Raw genomic sequence first — 18,816 nt, 5'->3', positions numbered from 1 at the left:
ATACAAATCAGCAAACATAGTTTGTGAACAGTCATGAGGAAGAAGGAACAGACAAGAAAGAGATAAGTGAGATAAGAACTTTAGTTAAAATGCAACCCAGAGATTATTTGTCTAACTGAGGAATTTGTTTGTAGACCTTCTACCTTCACAATTTTAAAATCTATGGATGTTATGAAGCAACATGTTCTAATATTTTTTTCTATTGGCTTCTGTATTAAATTTTCTTTCCTCTAATGATTTTGCTTATGAGGAATCACACGGTGCCAGTTTTGAAATTTTGTTTGTCTTCTGGAAAATGTTTATATTTATTATTATTGTACTATTCGTATATTTTGCATCACTATTTTATTTTCTCATTGGGTGCACAACCATTTGGTGAGTCCATCGCTGACATACATCTCCATGGTTTTGGATTTGCGGAAAGTAACATCTGTCATCTTTAGCAGAACATGTAAAATTCTACAGTGACACAACTCCTGATATCCATCATTGATTGGATTCTCTGCTTAAAGCAAAACCTTTAAAAAAGCAGCAGAGTGTGCTACAGTGTGTGGGGGAAAGTTTATCTTTGGCATTGGTGAAAGTTGTCTCCTTCTAAATATAAATATTCTTATAAAATGCCTCTTGCCCTTTTTGCCAGGTCTCCATTTGTCAGCGTCACTGAGTATTCATTGCTGAAGAACAATATCGTTCAACTGTGCCTGGAATTAACAACCATAGTACAACAGGTGAGTTCTGGATGGATGTTTTAAACTACATTAAGGTGAACTCAATGAAGCCATTTGATTGCTTATATTTACTGCTCTTTGGGAATTTTGTTTCCTAAGGAAAAAAGAATGAGAGGCTGCCATGACCCATTATCCGATGTGTAAAGTGCAAAGTATTTCCTTAATAAAGAAACAATAATTAAAAGAGTGAACAGTGTCATATTTGCAACTTCTGTTTGCTCCCAGCTTTGAGGTTTTATATGAGATTGTTTTCTGCAAGTTTGCCTGGTTTGCCTAATTCATTTTTCTGCATCCTGGCTTTGTGATATAGTACAGTAAATGTCTGCCACTCAGCAAGCTAACCAGCAATTCCTAGCCTTTTCATGAAAAGGTGAATTAAGTTTTCACAAACACCGCAACATAAAAATGTTAATGTCTTGCTGCTGCTGTTCTTTTCTGTGAAGATAATACCTGCGTCTTAAACAACTTTGACCCTCTTTTCCACTTTAGCGTCATTTCCATTGTTCAAACTGGATGTCTTTTCATAGCATGCTAAAAGGAATGTTAATCCAGCAGCTCAATTCATTCTTGCACCTTTGGCTTTCCAGTGTCAGCAGCATAGAAATAAATGAGCTAATAATACATTTAACAAGATGGTTGTTCTATTTTATATTCACACATAAAATACATTATTTTTTCAAGTTACCCTGCCATTACTTTCTTATTTTATACTTACAATTGTGCTGCTTTGTTCTCTGTTTTAAAAACTGAAATATTTATATTCAAGAAGAAATGCTTAATCAAATAGTGGAGCTGTGGTAAGTTCTGATGCATCACAAAACCAACATCCTAGGTTTGAATTCCATTCCCAATTATTGTCCATGTGAAGCATGTACTTTCTTTGTATTTCTCTATGTTTTTTCCCCTGGCAACTTCATCTTTCCTCCCACATTCCCAAACACATGTAGCTAAGTTTACTTGATGACTCTGAATTAAGCCCATTTAGGTATGTGAGTGAGTGGGCCCTGCAATAGACTGGTATCCTGACTGACTCTTGCTTTCTGCCCAATAAGACAGACTTTTCACCCTATGACTCTCAACTGGATTAACTGGGTCTGAAATGGTTACATTATGTTTTGCCACTGGGTTCCACCAACCAGATAAATGGAAAAACAGAACCAGGATAGACAATGTTTTACTCATGTACTCATGTGTAGGTTATGTTAAACATAAACTTGCAATCCTATTTATTTATATATATATATATATATATATAAATGCGTGGTATCTGTCTGTCCGGCCCGGAATTGCGAGACTACAACATGAAACTCAAAGAGATGGCAAGGCAGCCCCAAGTTTATGAGTCGGAAGAAGAAGAACGAAGTATGATGCTACAGCATGAAGCTGGAAGAAAGCTACTCTGTCGCCATAGTAAGGCTGCTGAGGAAAGACAAATGAGAGAGAAACTCACTTAGCCACTGATAGACAAGTAGGGCATGCACCTCCGCAAAATGAAACTGCTGACTCTGCATTTCATTTTTTTTTCTGACGATCTCAATAGTTTCTAGGAGCACAGGCTTTTTACAGCACGGGCTTACACAGCCAGTGTATATATATATATATATACAGTAAGAAAGGTGCTATATTGCGGCTGACCCGACACAGATTGACACGGAGGCATATATAAAATAAAAAGACTTTTATTTTCTTTAGCTGGAGGGCACATCTTCCCTGTAATCCGTCCAGCCACAACACAGTCCCAAGCACAGTACAAAAGTCACACCAAGCACTCTTCTTCTCTCTTATACCAACACTTAGCAAGCTTTGTCCTCCTTTCACCCGACTGAGTGGTGGTCGCTGGCTCCCTTTTATTGGGTACCCAGAAGTGCTCCAGGTGCTTGATTGGCGTCATCCGGCTGCACTTCCAGGTAAGGTGAAACCAGTGCCCAAAAGGGGCCAGCAGCCCCTGCTGCAGCACCCCCTGGTGGCGCCTTCGGAACCGCACTGAGTTGCACAGAACTCCAACCCCCATGAAGCCCTGGGGGAGCCTGAAGCACTGCTGCAACCCAGGGAGGCTGCCATCTAGCGTCCAGGGGGAGATACTGGGATTCCCACCCTTGTCCCCCTGGCAGATGTGGTGAAGGGGCGTCCTGGCCAGGCTTGGGCCCCGGCCATCCATCACATATATTGTCAGGGATGCCAGGGGCAATGACCCGGCCGGGACACCGTGAGGGACCAGATGTGGGTATGCGCCCACCCTGGATCACGTGGGGGCCGCCATCCTGGTTGCTTTGGGGGCCACGGGTTGAGGGCATGGAAGCACCACCCTGTAGGGGCCCGTGGTCACCGCCAGGAGGCGCCCCAATGCCTTGGGGACCTGTTACCTCAGCACTTCCGCCACACCAGGAAGTGCTGGGGGGAAGATTAAGAAGGACACCCGGTGAGCTGCTGGGAGAACAGTCGGCATTTCCGCCACGCTGGGGCGTGGCCAACGGGGGAGTGTCGGAAACCACCTGGAGCTCATCCGGGAGTGTATAAAAGGGGCCGTCTCCCTTCATTCAGGTGGAAGCAGGACGAGGCAGAAGAGAGTGTGGAGGCAGCCCGAAGAAAGGCATTGTGTGGCCAGGACTGTGTGTTTGGGGTTTGTGCACTTTATTCTGTGTCTGAGTGACACCTCATAATTGTAAATATTGTACATAATAAATACGTGTGGTGGTGAAAAACAACATGTCCGCCTGTCTGTGTCCGGGTCGGCTCCACAATATATATATATTAAAACATGAAAAGAATGAATAAAATACGTGAATACTGTATAATAAAATTAAATGTATGGTGGCGTGCAAAGACTTGGTGCTCTTCCTTTCGGCACATTGTTTGTCCTTTTGTCTATGTGTTGCTGTTTGTCATAATGACATTCTGCTTGGCGAATAACATCCGCGGCTGGCATAATTTCCTAAAAATAGGACTATGCAGTGAGGAGGCAGAAACAGGTCTATGGAGGCCATCACATAAGCCGTCTCTTCCTAGCATTCTTCTCACCAACGCAAGATCCCTAACAAATAAGATGGTTGAATTGAAGCTACAGGTTGCAGTGAATAAGATTGTTAAGGACAGTTACATTCTGCTAATTACAGAGACATGGCTTCATTCACTCATTCCATATACAGCTATCGAGTTAGCTGATCGCACAGTACACCAGCAGGACAGGACCAGAGACCCAGGAAAGAGAAAGGGGGTGATCATGCTTATATCTCAACAACAGTTGGTGTACTAACAGTAAGACTGTACACAACAGATGATGTTTACGCTTGCTGCATGAGTGCTATCTCTTGCTACACTTTTTTGTGCGCACAGTTCAAACATCACAGCATCATTCAAACTCTAGATTATATTTCTCTCAAATTTAGTGTTCAAACTCTGGAACATTTGAAGTACGAGGTACCACTGTGTATATATATATATATATATATATATATATATATATATATATATAGTAATAAGAATGAGTCGGAGACATCATAAAGAGTTAGGGCAGCCACCCGTATAATTGTATTGGTTGCAAAACTTGGTTTTTAGTAGCATGATGTGCATGGTTCAGATTCCACAACAGAACTGCCTGTACTGAGGCAAGATGGCAGTTTTAAAGGCCTGGAAGGAAAATGACGTCATCTGTGCAGGAACTGGGAGTGGTGTCCTCATGCCCAGAAGTGATGTCATCCTTGAGGCTGGCAACAGGCGGGATTTCCTGAGAAAGGTCTGCAAGGGACTGAAAGAGATAGTCAGTACACTCCGCCACCCCCTGGCCTGATGTAGAATTACTAGTGTTTAGGCCCTTCAGCTGTTTCCCATGTGCACGTGTGTATATACTGTATATATATATATATATATATATATAAATGTCTACACATGGAAGTGTTTGTGTCTGTTTGTCAGGCCCGGACGTGCAAGGCTACAGCATGAAGCTCAAAGAAAGTGACTCTGTTGCCAAAGTGAAACTGCCGAGAAAAGAGAAACTCGCTTAGCTGGTGGTACACAAGGGATGTGAGCACATCAGCAAAATGAAATCACCAAAGAAAGAGAACCTTGATTAGCCCCTAATGCACAACCAATGTAATTGATTGATTGAAGTGCCAGGATCCATTGTTTCTAGGAGCCTGGAATTTTTACAGCATAGGCTTACACAGCTATTATATCTATATATATAGTGAAAAGAGACAAAACAAATCTAAAAGTTTTGGGGTGATACCAATATTATAAATACAAGATTAATAAGATGTTCAGCAAAAAATAATGCCCTTCAGGACATGAGACTATAATGAGACTCTACAAGATGGCAACACTTCTGGCTAAATGCCAGCCAGTGCAGGAAGAAGTGGGTAAAGGGGGATGGACACCGAAAGTGACGTCATCAGGAGGGGTGTCAGTCTGTCAATGATCTGGTCTGTAGAGGGAGGAAGAGAAGAGACATAAGTATACACCACTACCTTGTGGATTGGCGTTGCCTTTCCACCACCAGAGCCTTTCAGCTGTCCCCAAGGCACACGTGTGTGACAGTACCCATCAGTTTGGGGTTCTCGAATAGCTAGGTCATGAACAAACAATGCATTGGCATTGGTGTGCAGGGATCCCCAGTGATGAAAGGTAGCAAACCTGTAAGGTTGGAGGTCCAGAAACCATCTTGTAACATGCAGATTTGACTACTTATGCAAAACCATCTACTAGAGGTGTGCATGGTCTGTAACCAAAGTGAACTCTCAGCCAAGCAGATAATATCTCAGTTGGTTAGAAGTTCATTGCTAAAGCTTCATGCTCCACTGCTGCATACCTGATTTCCCGGTCCAGCAATTTCTGCTTCAGGTACATGATGGGGTTTTGGATACCACTGATACTTTGACTCAACTCTGTGATGTCTGCATTAGAAGTGTCAGTCTGGAAAATAAAGGGCAGAGAAAAATCAAGAGTAGACAAAATAGATGCAGATATACTGTAAGGGTCTGTTTTAATTCATGAAATTTGTTTTCCATGTTAGTATCCCAAATCACCGAATTCAGTTACCATTTTTTGTCAAGTCTGTCAAGGGTGCTGCCCCCTCAGGAAAAAGGGGAACAAACCTGTGGATTTACTCTGCTAATGCCAAGAAGGCTTGCACTTGCCACTTGGTTTTCAGACTGGGCCATTTCATGATGGCATTAACCTTGGAGCACTGCAGAGGTACTGTGCCTCTACCCACCAAGCAGCCTAAATATTTCTGTGGATTGATCTGAAGACTGGCTTCCCAGAAGAACGTGCTGTTTATGTTCCTCTCAGGTGCCAAAATAGATGACAACGTCATCCAGGTAGGCAGCACTTTAGAAATTGTGGGGCTGAAGCACTCTGTCCACCAGACACTGGAAAGTCACAGGCACCCCATGCAAACTGAATGGGAGGACATGATACTGCTAGCACCCACTATGGGTACTAAGCACAGTCTTTACCTTAGCGGATTCTGTTAAAGGAATTTGCCGGTAGCCTTTCATCATGTCAAGAGACCTTCTGAGGAATCTGCCATAATTGAGATTACGGACAGGATACACAAAAGACCCCTAGGAGGTGTACATGATATAATAAATTATTACATGATATAATAAATTATTATTTAATACAAAGTGAGGACCAGGTGGCATGGGATGAGAACCAGAACAACTGCATTTTTGGCAAACTTTAGGGAAACATTGTTGTACTGCTCTCTTTTAAAGAAGACTGGAGTTTGCAGAAACTGAAAATGTAAATTAGCTAGGGGATCAGGGTTGACCTTGATAAGCATGGCGATGGACTGCAACACTTCAAACTCCATCTCCATAGAGGTGTCAGCATGAGCTGATACAAGACCGCCCACGTTATACGAATCAGCCAATCCCTTTGTATGACTGAGAACATGGCACTGAGACAGCCTGAGAAAGATTTTCCCCATCAATAATCAGGCAGAGCATTTTTTCTGGGTTGGTTTATACTTCTCCGCTTTTGCTTTGTGAAAAGTCTCACGACAGTATTACAGGGTAGGGTGGACTGCACACAACAGCCACCCTAATCATTCTATTAACCTTGGGTCAAAACCAATGGTTCCATCTGGTGATGTATAGGCTAGGGTTTGGCAATTGATTAGCAGACAATTCTGAGCACTTAAATTGTATGGCCACTCAGTGTTGTTCGAGGGCTGCTATGAGGTTGTTCATAACTTTAATGTCGAACCTTTGGACTGGCTGGACAAGAAAGTTGGAGAGGGTGTTTAGAGGGAGTTGCAAGCAGCCAACTTGACTATTTTTTCGAGTCACTCTCCCCCAGCTTTAGCTAATTCTTGACTCCTCCCCATAAATCAAAAACTTGGAAGCGAGCTGGTCTCCCCCTACATGTCCTTGACTGCTGGTCTGGATCTACCCTGTACCTCAGCAGCACCTCGTTCTTCAGTTGGTTACAGTCTGCAGCAGCATGCTGTTTGAGGAATGGCACTAGTATGTGTGCCAGTTCCGCACACTCCCAGTGATAATGGGTAGCGGTATGCTCAAAGATAAAAAAATATGTCTCAGTATTGTTATCTGGTTCTAATGGCAACAGTACCTGGAACATTTCCATCAGCTGTTCCCGCTGGACAGCCTCATGTTCCCAGGTACGCACCTCTGCCTTGGCAAGCTGAGTCCGTTGTTCTACCATCTGACTTCAAAGTGCCTGTAACTCTGCTACCAAAGTTGCTGCAATATTCTGGGGCTCACTCCTCATGCGAATCGTCAGCATCCTGCCAACTACACCACTGTAAAAAGAGACAAAACAAATCAAAAAGGTTTGGGGTGACACTGTGAACCCGAATATTACAAATGCCAGATTAAAAGGCTTTTCAAGAAAAAAATAATGACCCTCAGAACATGAATCTATGATGAGACTCTACAAGACGGCAACACATCCAGCTAAATGCCGGTCAGGCAGGAAGAGACGAGTGCAGGAGGACAGGCTCTGGAAGTGACATCATTGGGGATAGATCTGTCAATCATCCAGTCTATAGAGGGAGCAAGAGAAAAGGCTTTAGTATACACTGCCACCTTGTGGATCACCATTGAATTACCAGCACCAGAGCCTTTAAGCTGTCTTCAAGGTGCACGTGTGACAATATATCCATCCATCCATTATCCAACCCGCTATATCCAAACTACAGGGTCACGGGGGTCTGCTGGAGCCAATCCCAGCCAACAGAGGGCGCAAGGCAGGAAACAAACTCTGGGCAGGGGGCCAGCCCACCGCAGGTGACAATATATACATACATATATCTTTTGTGTAACTGTCTTTGAGCAGCAACTTCTTATTAGACCTTGTGCCTCAAGTTAGTTTTTTTCCCCCAACTAAATGTTTTCTTAAATGTCTAGAGAATGGAAAGTGAGCTTTGTAGCTAAAATGTATCATTATTATTAATGTAGAATTTGCTGATCTAACTGTAGAGTAGAGGAGAGCAACTTGAGACATCTTGAAAGATTTCTGTTGCTATTAGTGTCTTCATCAGTGAGACATTTTTATCAGTGGTAAATTTATGCCTGCAACTAAACTCTTTAAATGTCTATTTTTGGTCCTTCTATATGCCTAATTGTCTATTATAACTATTTGGGTTTTACCGTCATAAAAAATGTAAGTTGTGAAATCATCTTAGGTGTTTAAGCTCCCCAAAATGTTTGTGAGGCATCAGCTTTATTTCATACTCCTAAAAAGGCTAATTGTCAATAATGACCAAGACCAGGTACAACATTAGGGGAAGTTTACAGAGCAGCTTAAAGTAGAAGACAGTAGAAACTGGGTACAGAACTGAGGGATTGGCTGGTTTAATCTAATTTTTCAGATACTTGCTGTGCCTGACAGAGAATTAACATGCAGCGGGTTGTTATGAATCTACGAACAGTGGGAGCAGCCGAAAGAAGAAGAAGAAGAAGAATGAAAATGTTGTGCAAGAAGACTATTCGTACAGAAAGATAAATCGATACATCATTTGCAGTTTACTATTTTGCCTAAAATGTTGCGTACTTCAGTTTTGCAGTAGTTCAGTGTGTATTATATGCATAGCCTTTTTTATCTTCATAGATGCTTTTATGTTAAATGATTCACAACTCCAGTAGCAGTAACAACAGTGTTAAATTATTGTATAATTGGTAATTGTTATGATCCCTTTTAAATGAAGAAACCCATTGTGTAACCAATGCATTAGGTTCTGGTCTCCATGTAAAAAGCCATAGCAGCATTAGAGAAAGATCAAAGAAGAGTGACTAGGCTGATTCTACTAAATTTAATGCAAAAACATAAGAAATTATAACACCAACAGAACCATACTTTAAATGCCTAAAATAGATAACTGATATTGGTCCTCGAGGCACTGAGAGCTGAAGCTTTGTGTGTTTTCAGCAGTTTTATTTGTGATGAGTAATAGTGCAGCGTAACAGTGACCTGGAGATCTGCAATAATGGCATCATGTCAGGTTGACCAGAACAGAACATTTTTTACACAGTACTATGTTAATGCAGAATCTCAATGTATATATGTAGCTTATTATTTATTTATTTGCTAATGATTAATAGGAAGAAACCTTTAGAAAATTCCACATATTTTTCAATTCTGTAATATTCACCCATTATTAAACACATGAATAAGTTCTAGTACTACCAAATGCTGTTAGAATTCACACATTTAAAGCAGTCTGTGTATAATTAAACTTTCTTTATTTGGGACCATCTAAACCACCAATCAGCAGAAGTGTGTAAAAGGTCTGGGAAATCCCCAAAATTGCAAAACGTAAGTGTCCTGATAAAAGAATCACTAATTCAGGAGATCACAGGGAGACTTTAAACAACAGCTTTTTTTTACAGCTTTCCATTCCTAAAATGAGAGGAACCATGTATGTAATATGACAACACCTTCTAATGTAATTCACAAATTGAAAATCATTTTCGAAAACGTCAGTCCTTAGGTGTGGGATATTAGAGATGAAAGAAAAAAAAAATCGTATGGTCTGCTGAAACCAAATTCACCCATTTTTCCACTATTTTGTGCAAGTATAATATTGAACATTATCCCAACAACATTTTCCCATTGTGCAGCATGCTACAAAGATACTTCTCTACATCAAGACTGCAAGAAGACTTGTGAATTTAGAAGGTAAAATAAATGCTGCTAAGCGTGCAGAAATCCTGATGTTTCATCTTTGTGTAAAACAATAATTTGATACTTACTGGCCAGATCACACTGCATTTGAAGTAAATGCTTTTAAGGTGAGATGACAGATCTTCCTGGGATTTGTTCAATAAGAAAGATGAGCCTGTGGCTGCTCAAATGCAATCAACCTTGATTATTTTTGATGGGTTGAACAAAAAGATCTAATATGCTTTGGGTTTCAACTGGGATACTTGATATTTGCTAATCTAAAATATTGGCAAGTTTTTTTCCTGTTAAATAGCACAATTGCTGAGGTTACACATTTAGGAATAAGACACAGCTTGCCTTTCTCATTTATATAATTAAAATTGAAATATCTGTCTGTGATTTGAATCTTTCAGCTTTATTTGATGTTCTTTTTCTATTTTGCACATTAAGGGCCACATTTCAACCCTCAGATTGCATCGTGTCTGTTTTTTTATTATCAGATGTTTATTACAAGTAAATTACAGTACACATAGATGAGAAACTGAACATAATTTTTATATAATTGCTAAAGCAGCTTAATCAAATTGCAAGGACGTCCAAGAAATAAAGGGACACCTAACCCAACCCAGTACAACCTCCCTCCCCATCCATGCTCTCACCCATTCCTAGAGCACTGAGGCAAAAGAAAGAAAGAAAGAAAGAAAGAAAGAAAGAAAGAAAGAAAGAAAGAAAGAAAAGGTTAAACAGCATCAATCTTTGCTTTCTGAAATCTCTTCACTGAAAGCCACCTTTCAAGAGATCTCATAGAAGCATTATTAATCCTAGCTGAGGTTAGCTCTAATTGAGCTAATTCATAAAATTGGGTATTTGGCTGCTTGTTCATCAATCATAGAGAAAAATGGCTTAGCCAATTTTCACAAAATGTTGTATTTAGGTTGACGTTGGTCCAGCTATAGGCTATATACTATTTCAGAAATTTCATCAGGCAGGGGGGATGTAATGGGGGACACCTCAAAAACTGTACAATGTTGCAAAATGGCGAAGTCGAACGTCATAAAAATTTGTAATTTCACATCAGTGATTCATTATAAATTATGGCCTTGTGTTGTGATGGGGGACCAGTGCAAAAATAGTGCATCATTTAAAAGCAACTATGTCTACTTTCACAGAAATGTTTATTTACATTATAATTCATGCATTTTAAAATATAGGCTTTGTGGAGTTTCAACAGTTTCATTGGCAATTCCTAAAGGGAAGGCCAAGACTATAAAAACCATGCATTACTCAAAAACAGCTTGGTGGATATTAATAAAATTTTGCATATATATTACAGTTAGGGCGGCACGGTGGCGCTGCTGCCTCGCAGTTAGGAGACCCGGGTTCGCTTCCCGGGTCCTTCCCTGCGTGGAGTTTGCATGTTCTCCCCATGTCTGCGTGGGTTTCCTCCGGGCGATCCGGTTTCCTCCCACAATCCAAAGACATGCAGGTTAGGTGGATTGGCGATTCTAAATTGGCCTTGGTGTGTTTGTGTGTGTCCTTCGGTGGGTTGGCACCCTGCCCAGGATTGGTTCCTGCCTTGTGCCCTGTGTTGGCTGGGATTACTTCCAGCAGACCTCTGTGACCCTGTGTTCAACAATGGATGGATATTACAGTTAAATCAACATGTAGAGTTTCTGAAATTTCAAAAGTTTCATCATGCATAGAGGTTAAACAGAGGGAGCAATACAAAAAATTGTAGTTTTTTTCAATTTTATATGCTGTATCAATGATTCAATTATTCAACAAGTCATCGTGTTAATTAATTTGGTATTAAACATCTACCTAGAAAACCACAAATCAGGAAATACAAAGAATTAATGTTCATGATTCCAAGCCAGCAATTAGAGACCTGTAAATATGGAATCCATTTATACACAATAAGAAGAAAGTTTGGATTTATGAAAACAGAGAAATTAATAGTTATCTGAGAGGTAGTGTGGATGATGGATGAGACAGCCAGAAATACCAAAAGGATTTAAAATAACTTATAAATATTTGCCTTCTTACATGAACCCATTTTACAAATACTAGCAATGCTATCCAACTAATCAATGTAGACCTAAGCGTTAATGTTTGCGAAACATCATCTGTTGGAATGTATTTTGCAATACATGTAGTAATAAAATTGCATTGCTATCAGTGTTAGTGATGCGCCATCTATTGGAATGGCAAGTGCAATGCATTTTATTACTGAAAATGTTTGTTATGCACCACCTTTTGCAATGATAGAGACATAGCAACCAGGCAGACACGTATACACTTATTGTGTTAAGCCATGCAGTCCAAAATACAGCTTTGCCTGTTTGCTTTCATCTAGACCAGGCATGGGCATAGTCAGTCCTGGAGGGCTGCAGTGGCTGTGGGTTTTGGTTCCAACCCATTTGCTAAAGTAACACTTCTGCTTCATTTTCATTGTCTCGCTCATTAAGATTGGTCTTGGTTTTTAATTGCTCCTTATTAACAATAACATGCAAATGACAAAAGAAACCAGCAGTTCTCCATTTAGCTTGTTTCAATTCACCTGTGTGTATTTAGTGTGCACTATTTGGTTTAATTAAATACTTTGAAGGAAAGTGAAGTTAAAAAAGTGAAGGACTGAGAAGTAGATTTCAAATCATTTGGATGATATCCTTAGAAAGGAAATAAAATCTAGGATATGAGAATGGCCTGACATGGCAGAGTTAAAGCAGTAGAAAGCCATGAAATTAAATTATTGGCAACAATTGTTTTCTAATTAAGCAATTGGGTTGGAACAAAAACCTGCAGCCACTACAGCCCTCCAGGACCGACTTTGCCCACCCCTGATCTTGACCCTTTCCTGAGAAACATCAAAAGGGGTATACGGCCCCATTAAAACCCTAAAAATCCAAAACAGCCTTTTAGTGAAGTGAGAGATAATTTCACTCACCACTACCTATTATTTTGTGATGCTGTATTATAAACGGGTTTAATAAATTGTTGGCTGGAAGGATTTTATATATAATGGGCATAATTAGTGTTGGTGAATTGAATTGTGCAAACTGGAATTTTATTTGCACTGTGTACACATTATGATAAGTTTGAAATGAACTGATGGCACTGCTTTTTTTTAAATTAAAGCAAAACCTTACATTTTTGAAGACGCTCATACTGTACTATTATATAGCTGCATAACATTACTAAGTGCAATAGAGGTAAGCTATAATAAAACAAAATGAAACCTGACTTTTCAGCACGTTCCCTAGACTCTGTTCAAAATATGGAAGAAAGAGAATGACTGAGAATGGCGTCAGTAAGCTTTATTGTTCCTAGATGGTAGTCATTTATTCAAGTTAATTTTATGATGAGGTAGTTCTAATTTTAGCCTTTAATGCCAATATAGTGTCATTATGTGTACCAACTGAATGAATCAGCTTTGACTCTTTAAAATAGCATAGAATACCAGCACTGGTGACATCTCCTGTAATAACACAGAGACCTGCAGCAACATCTGTGAATCCCAAGGAGGCAAACATTTTAGATTTACAGGCTCTATACCTTTAAGGATAAGGGACTTACTGAAGTCTGTGATTACACCTGTTTCCTTTAACTGTCTTTAAAAATCTCCCTTGTCCATCGTAAATCTAAGCATTACTTTGTTTCTGAACTTAGTTCACTTTGCTCCTTAGATGGCCAATGTCTTTATTAATGTAAGTTATATACTTTTTATTTCATTTCATGAATTTCTTTGCTGTACACTAGGAGCCCCTTAACTTCATTTCACTTCAGTTCATTGTTGTATAGCACTCTTCACTGAGTGCAGGCGCAGACTGCCTTAACTAGTTTCCATAGTTTTATTTTATCTGTGAATCTGGAAACTCCTTGTCCTATCGTCATAGTAAATGCCAACTATTGACTGCATTGTCACCTCTTTCTCTTCAGAGAGCACACATACTGGCATGTTTAGTGATAGGTGGCATTCAAATAAACAGGGTCCGATCACAAAATAAACTGTAAAAACATCTTATCCATCCATCCATTATCCAACCCGCTATATCCTATATCACGGGGGTCTGCTGGAGCCAATCCCAGCCAACACAGGGTGCAAGGCAGGAAACAAACCCTGGGCAGGGCACCAACCCACCGCAGGGCACGAATACACACACACCGAGGACAATTTAGGATTGTCAATGCACCTAACCTTCATGTCTTTGGACTGTGGGAGGAAACCGAATACCCGGAGGAAACCCACGCAGACATGACTGTAAAAACACATTATTTTTTTTTATTTTTATTTAGTGTGATCTTCCTCTGTGGAGTTTTTGTTTTATGTTTGCTTCAATGAACCCAATTTTTGTAAGCATGTGCCTAATTTCAGCGCTGTTAGATTAGTTAGATGAAGCAAACCTTTGCAGGCTCTTTAACAGGGTGTCCATTAGATTCCTGTTTTAAGGTAGACGTCAATAAGAAAACCATCAGCTATTTTTACTTTTTTTTCCAGCTTCACTTGATTTAGTGGTTCCCCTCACTCTTTCTGAAATGATCCTGCCTCCCCTGTACACATGTCATGCACTTGGACATTAAAGCATGACATTACTTTCACATGCTTTTAAAATTAAAACATTAAAACTTTAAGTTATTCTGGTATTTTATCAAAGGTTTTTCTTAAAATAACAGGGCCATTGCTTCAACTCCATGATTAAATACTTTGTTGAAAACTACTAATTATTAATAAACATATATTCATAGAATTATTTAAACCATGTTGTACATTGCAGAGATGGCAAGGATTTGTTGAATTTGCTATTTTACAAGATCCATTCAAAAATATTTCAGTAATTTCAATCTTCTCTTTTTGACAAAAAAAAAAACAACTAAATGTAAATGGACAGCACTAGCCCAGGAGGCATTTGAACATTTCATATTTCAGTACTCTATGAAATTGAGGTAGATGCATCTAATAATGGTATTGGCGCACTTGTTTTTCTCAGAAGCTTCCAGAGACTATGCCTTCTTTTCTCTAAAATGATGTCCAGTAGAGAGAAATGTGTTGTGGGTCATTGTGAATGACTTACTATTAAGCTAGCTCTTAAGTAATAGTGACAACAGCCAGAGGGTGCTCATTATTCCTTTTACTGACCCTAAAAATCCATCCTGCTTGAAATTAGTCATAAGATTAAGCAGCTGTCAAGCAAGATGGGCATTGCCTTTCAGCCATTTTTAATTCCTTATTTTTATTGATCACATAAAAAAGAAAGCGAAAGTGGATTATCAGTCTTGTCAGTTTAACAATAATATAATTGAGAATGGCCTGAACCAATTTTTTTCTATTGAGGATGCAGTTTAAAAAGCTCAGGGGAATGATGATGTGCTCTGGCTGGAGTTCCAGAGGGGTTAACTTTTTTCCCTGATTGTAGCAAACACATCAGAAATACAAAACTCAAAATGGAATTAATAAAAAGAGACATTTTTGTAGTCTGTAATGAATTTGAATTCTAGGTCAGGTCATATGTGGAATGCAGTAAATGTACCATAATAATTTGGTGTCATATTAGTTTGTTCTGTCCATTTGCTTGTTCAGAACTGTCAATGGATTTTATCTCTCAATTCCCAATCAAATGACTCTACTATAGTAGTTCTAGTAGTGGTAGTAGTAGCAGAAGTATTGTCATGCGTACAGAGTACAGTGAAATTTCTTACTTGCATGTCTGTCCAACATGCAACACATCTCCACCCTCTAATGTCCTGATAAAGAAAAATTAATTGCAATTCCACCAAGGCTGTCACAATTTATATTTGCTATTTTACTATTTATTACATATGGAGCTACATTATATGCATCTTGAATTAATGTAGCATCCAACAAAACCATCGAGGGTTAGTCTACTGATGTTTAGTCCTTTACATCCTGAATGTCTGCTTCTCAGTTAGTTCAGTGCACCCCAATTCAGAATGAGATGGGCATCATCGGGGGACTGGGTCTGTTAAAATGTTCTGTACAATTTTGTTTAATTTGCTATGTTGGCAATACTTGGGAATAAGCTGATCATAAAATAGATAGATAGATAGATAGATAGATAGATAGATAGATAGATAGATAGATAGATAGATAGATAGATAGATAGATAGATAGTTTTAGTTGTAGACATAAATTGCCTACTGCTGGTCCATTGTTACACATAATGAATGAAAGTATTTCTGGGAATATATTTTGTCAAGAGATAGTATTTTTTTTTTTATAATTCTGAGCATCATCTTGACTCAAACAGATACATGAAGGGTCTTATTAGTTGGACAAGTTTCAACATACTGAATCTCAAGGTAGGGATGAAATGTTGTCTGTGTTTAGTTCCACAAGGATACCCTATTGTCTATTCATCACCACTAAACATATGTTTTAGGAATTTGGGAATTAGTGGTGTGCAGTAGCTTTGGCCCTTCATATATTCCCTCTTATTGGAAATCCAAATGTAATTACTCTTCCAGAGAGTAAGACAGAATTTTAGATGCCTCAACTTTATACAGACAAACCATTATGACAAGATAGGGAGCTCCATATAGAGAAGATCATGAAACCCAACAATATTCCTGGATGCCTGTTCATTTTATAGTAAAGCCTGAAATCTGGACTGTACTATGCCATGGAACCTGCAGGAAACAGGATGACCTGGAGTTGCTGAAGTGTGGAGGTAGTCTGGGCTGTTGGCATCATAAGTGACCTTGCTTTCCTGGAGTATATGTGCACAGATTATGGACGTGGTGGAAATAAATACATTGGATGTGTGAAAAGGTAGCAAGAGGAAATAGGTTAGAGGAAAAATGGGAGGTATGCAGGAAAACCAGTCAAGCCCTCCAAAGGGTAGGAATCCAAGCAGCTTTTAAGGCAGGGTGGGACTTTTCTATTGCTCCCTTCTTTGCACCTTTTCCTAGTGTAAATTACTAATCTCTGTATTAGGGACAGTGAGTACAAAAACAGGTAATGGATGAAGATTTAATGTATTCGGTCTATGCCCTCATTCAGCTGAAAATAAAATGTGTTCTGTTTTTGAACACTTTGGTACTTTTGAGATCCTGTCAATCTGAGGAACTGAATGAAGCCATTATCTGTCACAGTGTTTAAAATTAATAAAGAAAGATGCTAGGTCATCTTTATAATAATTAAATTTTACATAAGTTTACTTATTAATTATTATTAATCATAATGTAAAACCAGATTCAAAAACAAACATAGGCAGCTAAAACAAAGACGAATGGTCCAATGAGGTTACACGATTGCTGATGAAGTGGGACAAGAGAGCTACATCACCAATATCGATAACAGACAGGGGGTGCTTGTTGGTGAGCACCCTTTAGCCAAATGCACCAACTAATCTATACTTATAAAAGGCAAAGCCCACACAGACTCATCACTAAATCTCCCACTGACTAATTTTCATATAGGTGGGATGCTGAAATTTCGTGTGCTCATTCCTTGCAGTGTACTTACAAAAGTTAAGTATGTTTCATGTCCTATTGCAACACCCAAGGGAGGGAACGGGTGTACCCATTAAACTGTATATATAAATAGGGGAAACCCCTCCTCATTATTACTGCAACTTCCAATATATGTAGGAAGCCCAAATGTCCCATACTCATCCTTTACACTGTACTTACAAACGTTAAGAATGTTTCATTTTGTGTCATACCCGGTAACAAATGTTCGAAAATAACGTCTTCTTTTTGGCGGTTCTCACCATTATGCCGTAAGGAACTTTTGGAACTGACCTGTCCTTTTGGCGGTTTCATTCCTTATTTCCGTTAACAGGATTTATTTCACAGCAGAGACGCATACGGGCCGCCCCCAGTCCCCCTTCCTTTTTCCGCACGGCCACTGTCCGCCCACCTACCACGTGCTTGGCTCCCTGCCTATATACGTTAACGACATCCTGCACTCATGTGCCTCCTCACTCGCTTCCTTACTTTCATCAGCTGCTCGTTGTGCTCACTGCTCCCTTCTTCTTTACTCCACCGCTTCAAGCCTGTTATTGTTGGCCTTGCTTCACGTCTTCCTGCTGGTGACTCCTGCCTTTTTGTTTACTCCACCGCTTTACTACAAAACTTACAACCACCAAAACTTTGTAACGGCACCAGGCTTCAGATTAAATCTCTGCACAAGAACCTCACTGAGGCAACTGTCTTCACTAGAACTGGATCAGAGGAGACTGTATTTATTCCTCGCATCTCTCTCATACCCTCTGACCTCCCATTCCAATTCAAATGCCTCCAATTTCCAGTAAGCATCTGCTTCCCTATGACAAAAAATAAGTCACAGAGCCAGACTCTAAAAAAGATCGACATTGACTTGACACAAGATTGCTTCTCACATGGCCAAATGTGCGTTGCATGCTCAAGAGTAAGCTCAGCAGACAGCTTGGTAAAAGAAATCCTTACATCCTAAAGATTTGCATTTCTCATGCACAACATTTACAATCATCAAATTCACTGTCAATACTAAAACAAGCCGATGACAATTACATTGATAATCACGTTACGTTATTTTTAAAATGTTTCCTTTTCTTTTTCATAACTTCTTCTTCACCGCTGTGAAGCGTGGGTATTTTGCTAGTATTGTATATTTAAATGTTCTAAAGCTTGAGGTGTTAAAGTCTATTGAAGGCCACAGAATATCATTATGTTGTATTCACAAACTTTAACTTATTAGCAAATAAAAGTAAAAAAATCCAATATAGTGTACTAATTAAAATCCAATATAAGTAAACAATACATAAATGCAATCAATTTGGTGTGTGGAAAGACAGACATCAGATTTTAGAACTATTTAAAATATGAAAAGGCCATTATGTTAGTGTTTTATTTCTAGTGATTGTTACTCTTTTTTTTATTCTTTTTCTTTTTTTTTGAAGGTTATTTAAATGTGCGTTCTTTTCTAAACACTAGCAAATGTTGACAAGCCCTTTTATTCTTA

General features: G+C 39.3%; 1 protein-coding gene across 2 annotated transcripts in view; it reads left to right on the top strand.

The window, feature by feature from the left end:
• Positions 1-18,816, top strand: part of si:ch211-26b3.4 (connector enhancer of kinase suppressor of ras 2) — a 615,118-nt gene that overhangs the window by 239,520 nt on the left and 356,782 nt on the right. For both annotated transcript variants that reach the window (XM_039765942.1, XM_039765943.1), the window contains exon 4: positions 641-728. In XM_039765942.1, the coding sequence (XP_039621876.1) occupies positions 641-728 (88 nt within the window). The remainder of the gene's footprint in view (positions 1-640; positions 729-18,816) is intronic.

Source organism: Polypterus senegalus, chromosome 10, assembly GCF_016835505.1.
Source record: "Polypterus senegalus isolate Bchr_013 chromosome 10, ASM1683550v1, whole genome shotgun sequence".
Classification (NCBI taxonomy): domain Eukaryota; kingdom Metazoa; phylum Chordata; class Cladistia; order Polypteriformes; family Polypteridae; genus Polypterus; species Polypterus senegalus.
Note: the sequence above shows the minus strand (reverse complement) of the source record. Positions and strands in the feature narration are given on the sequence as shown.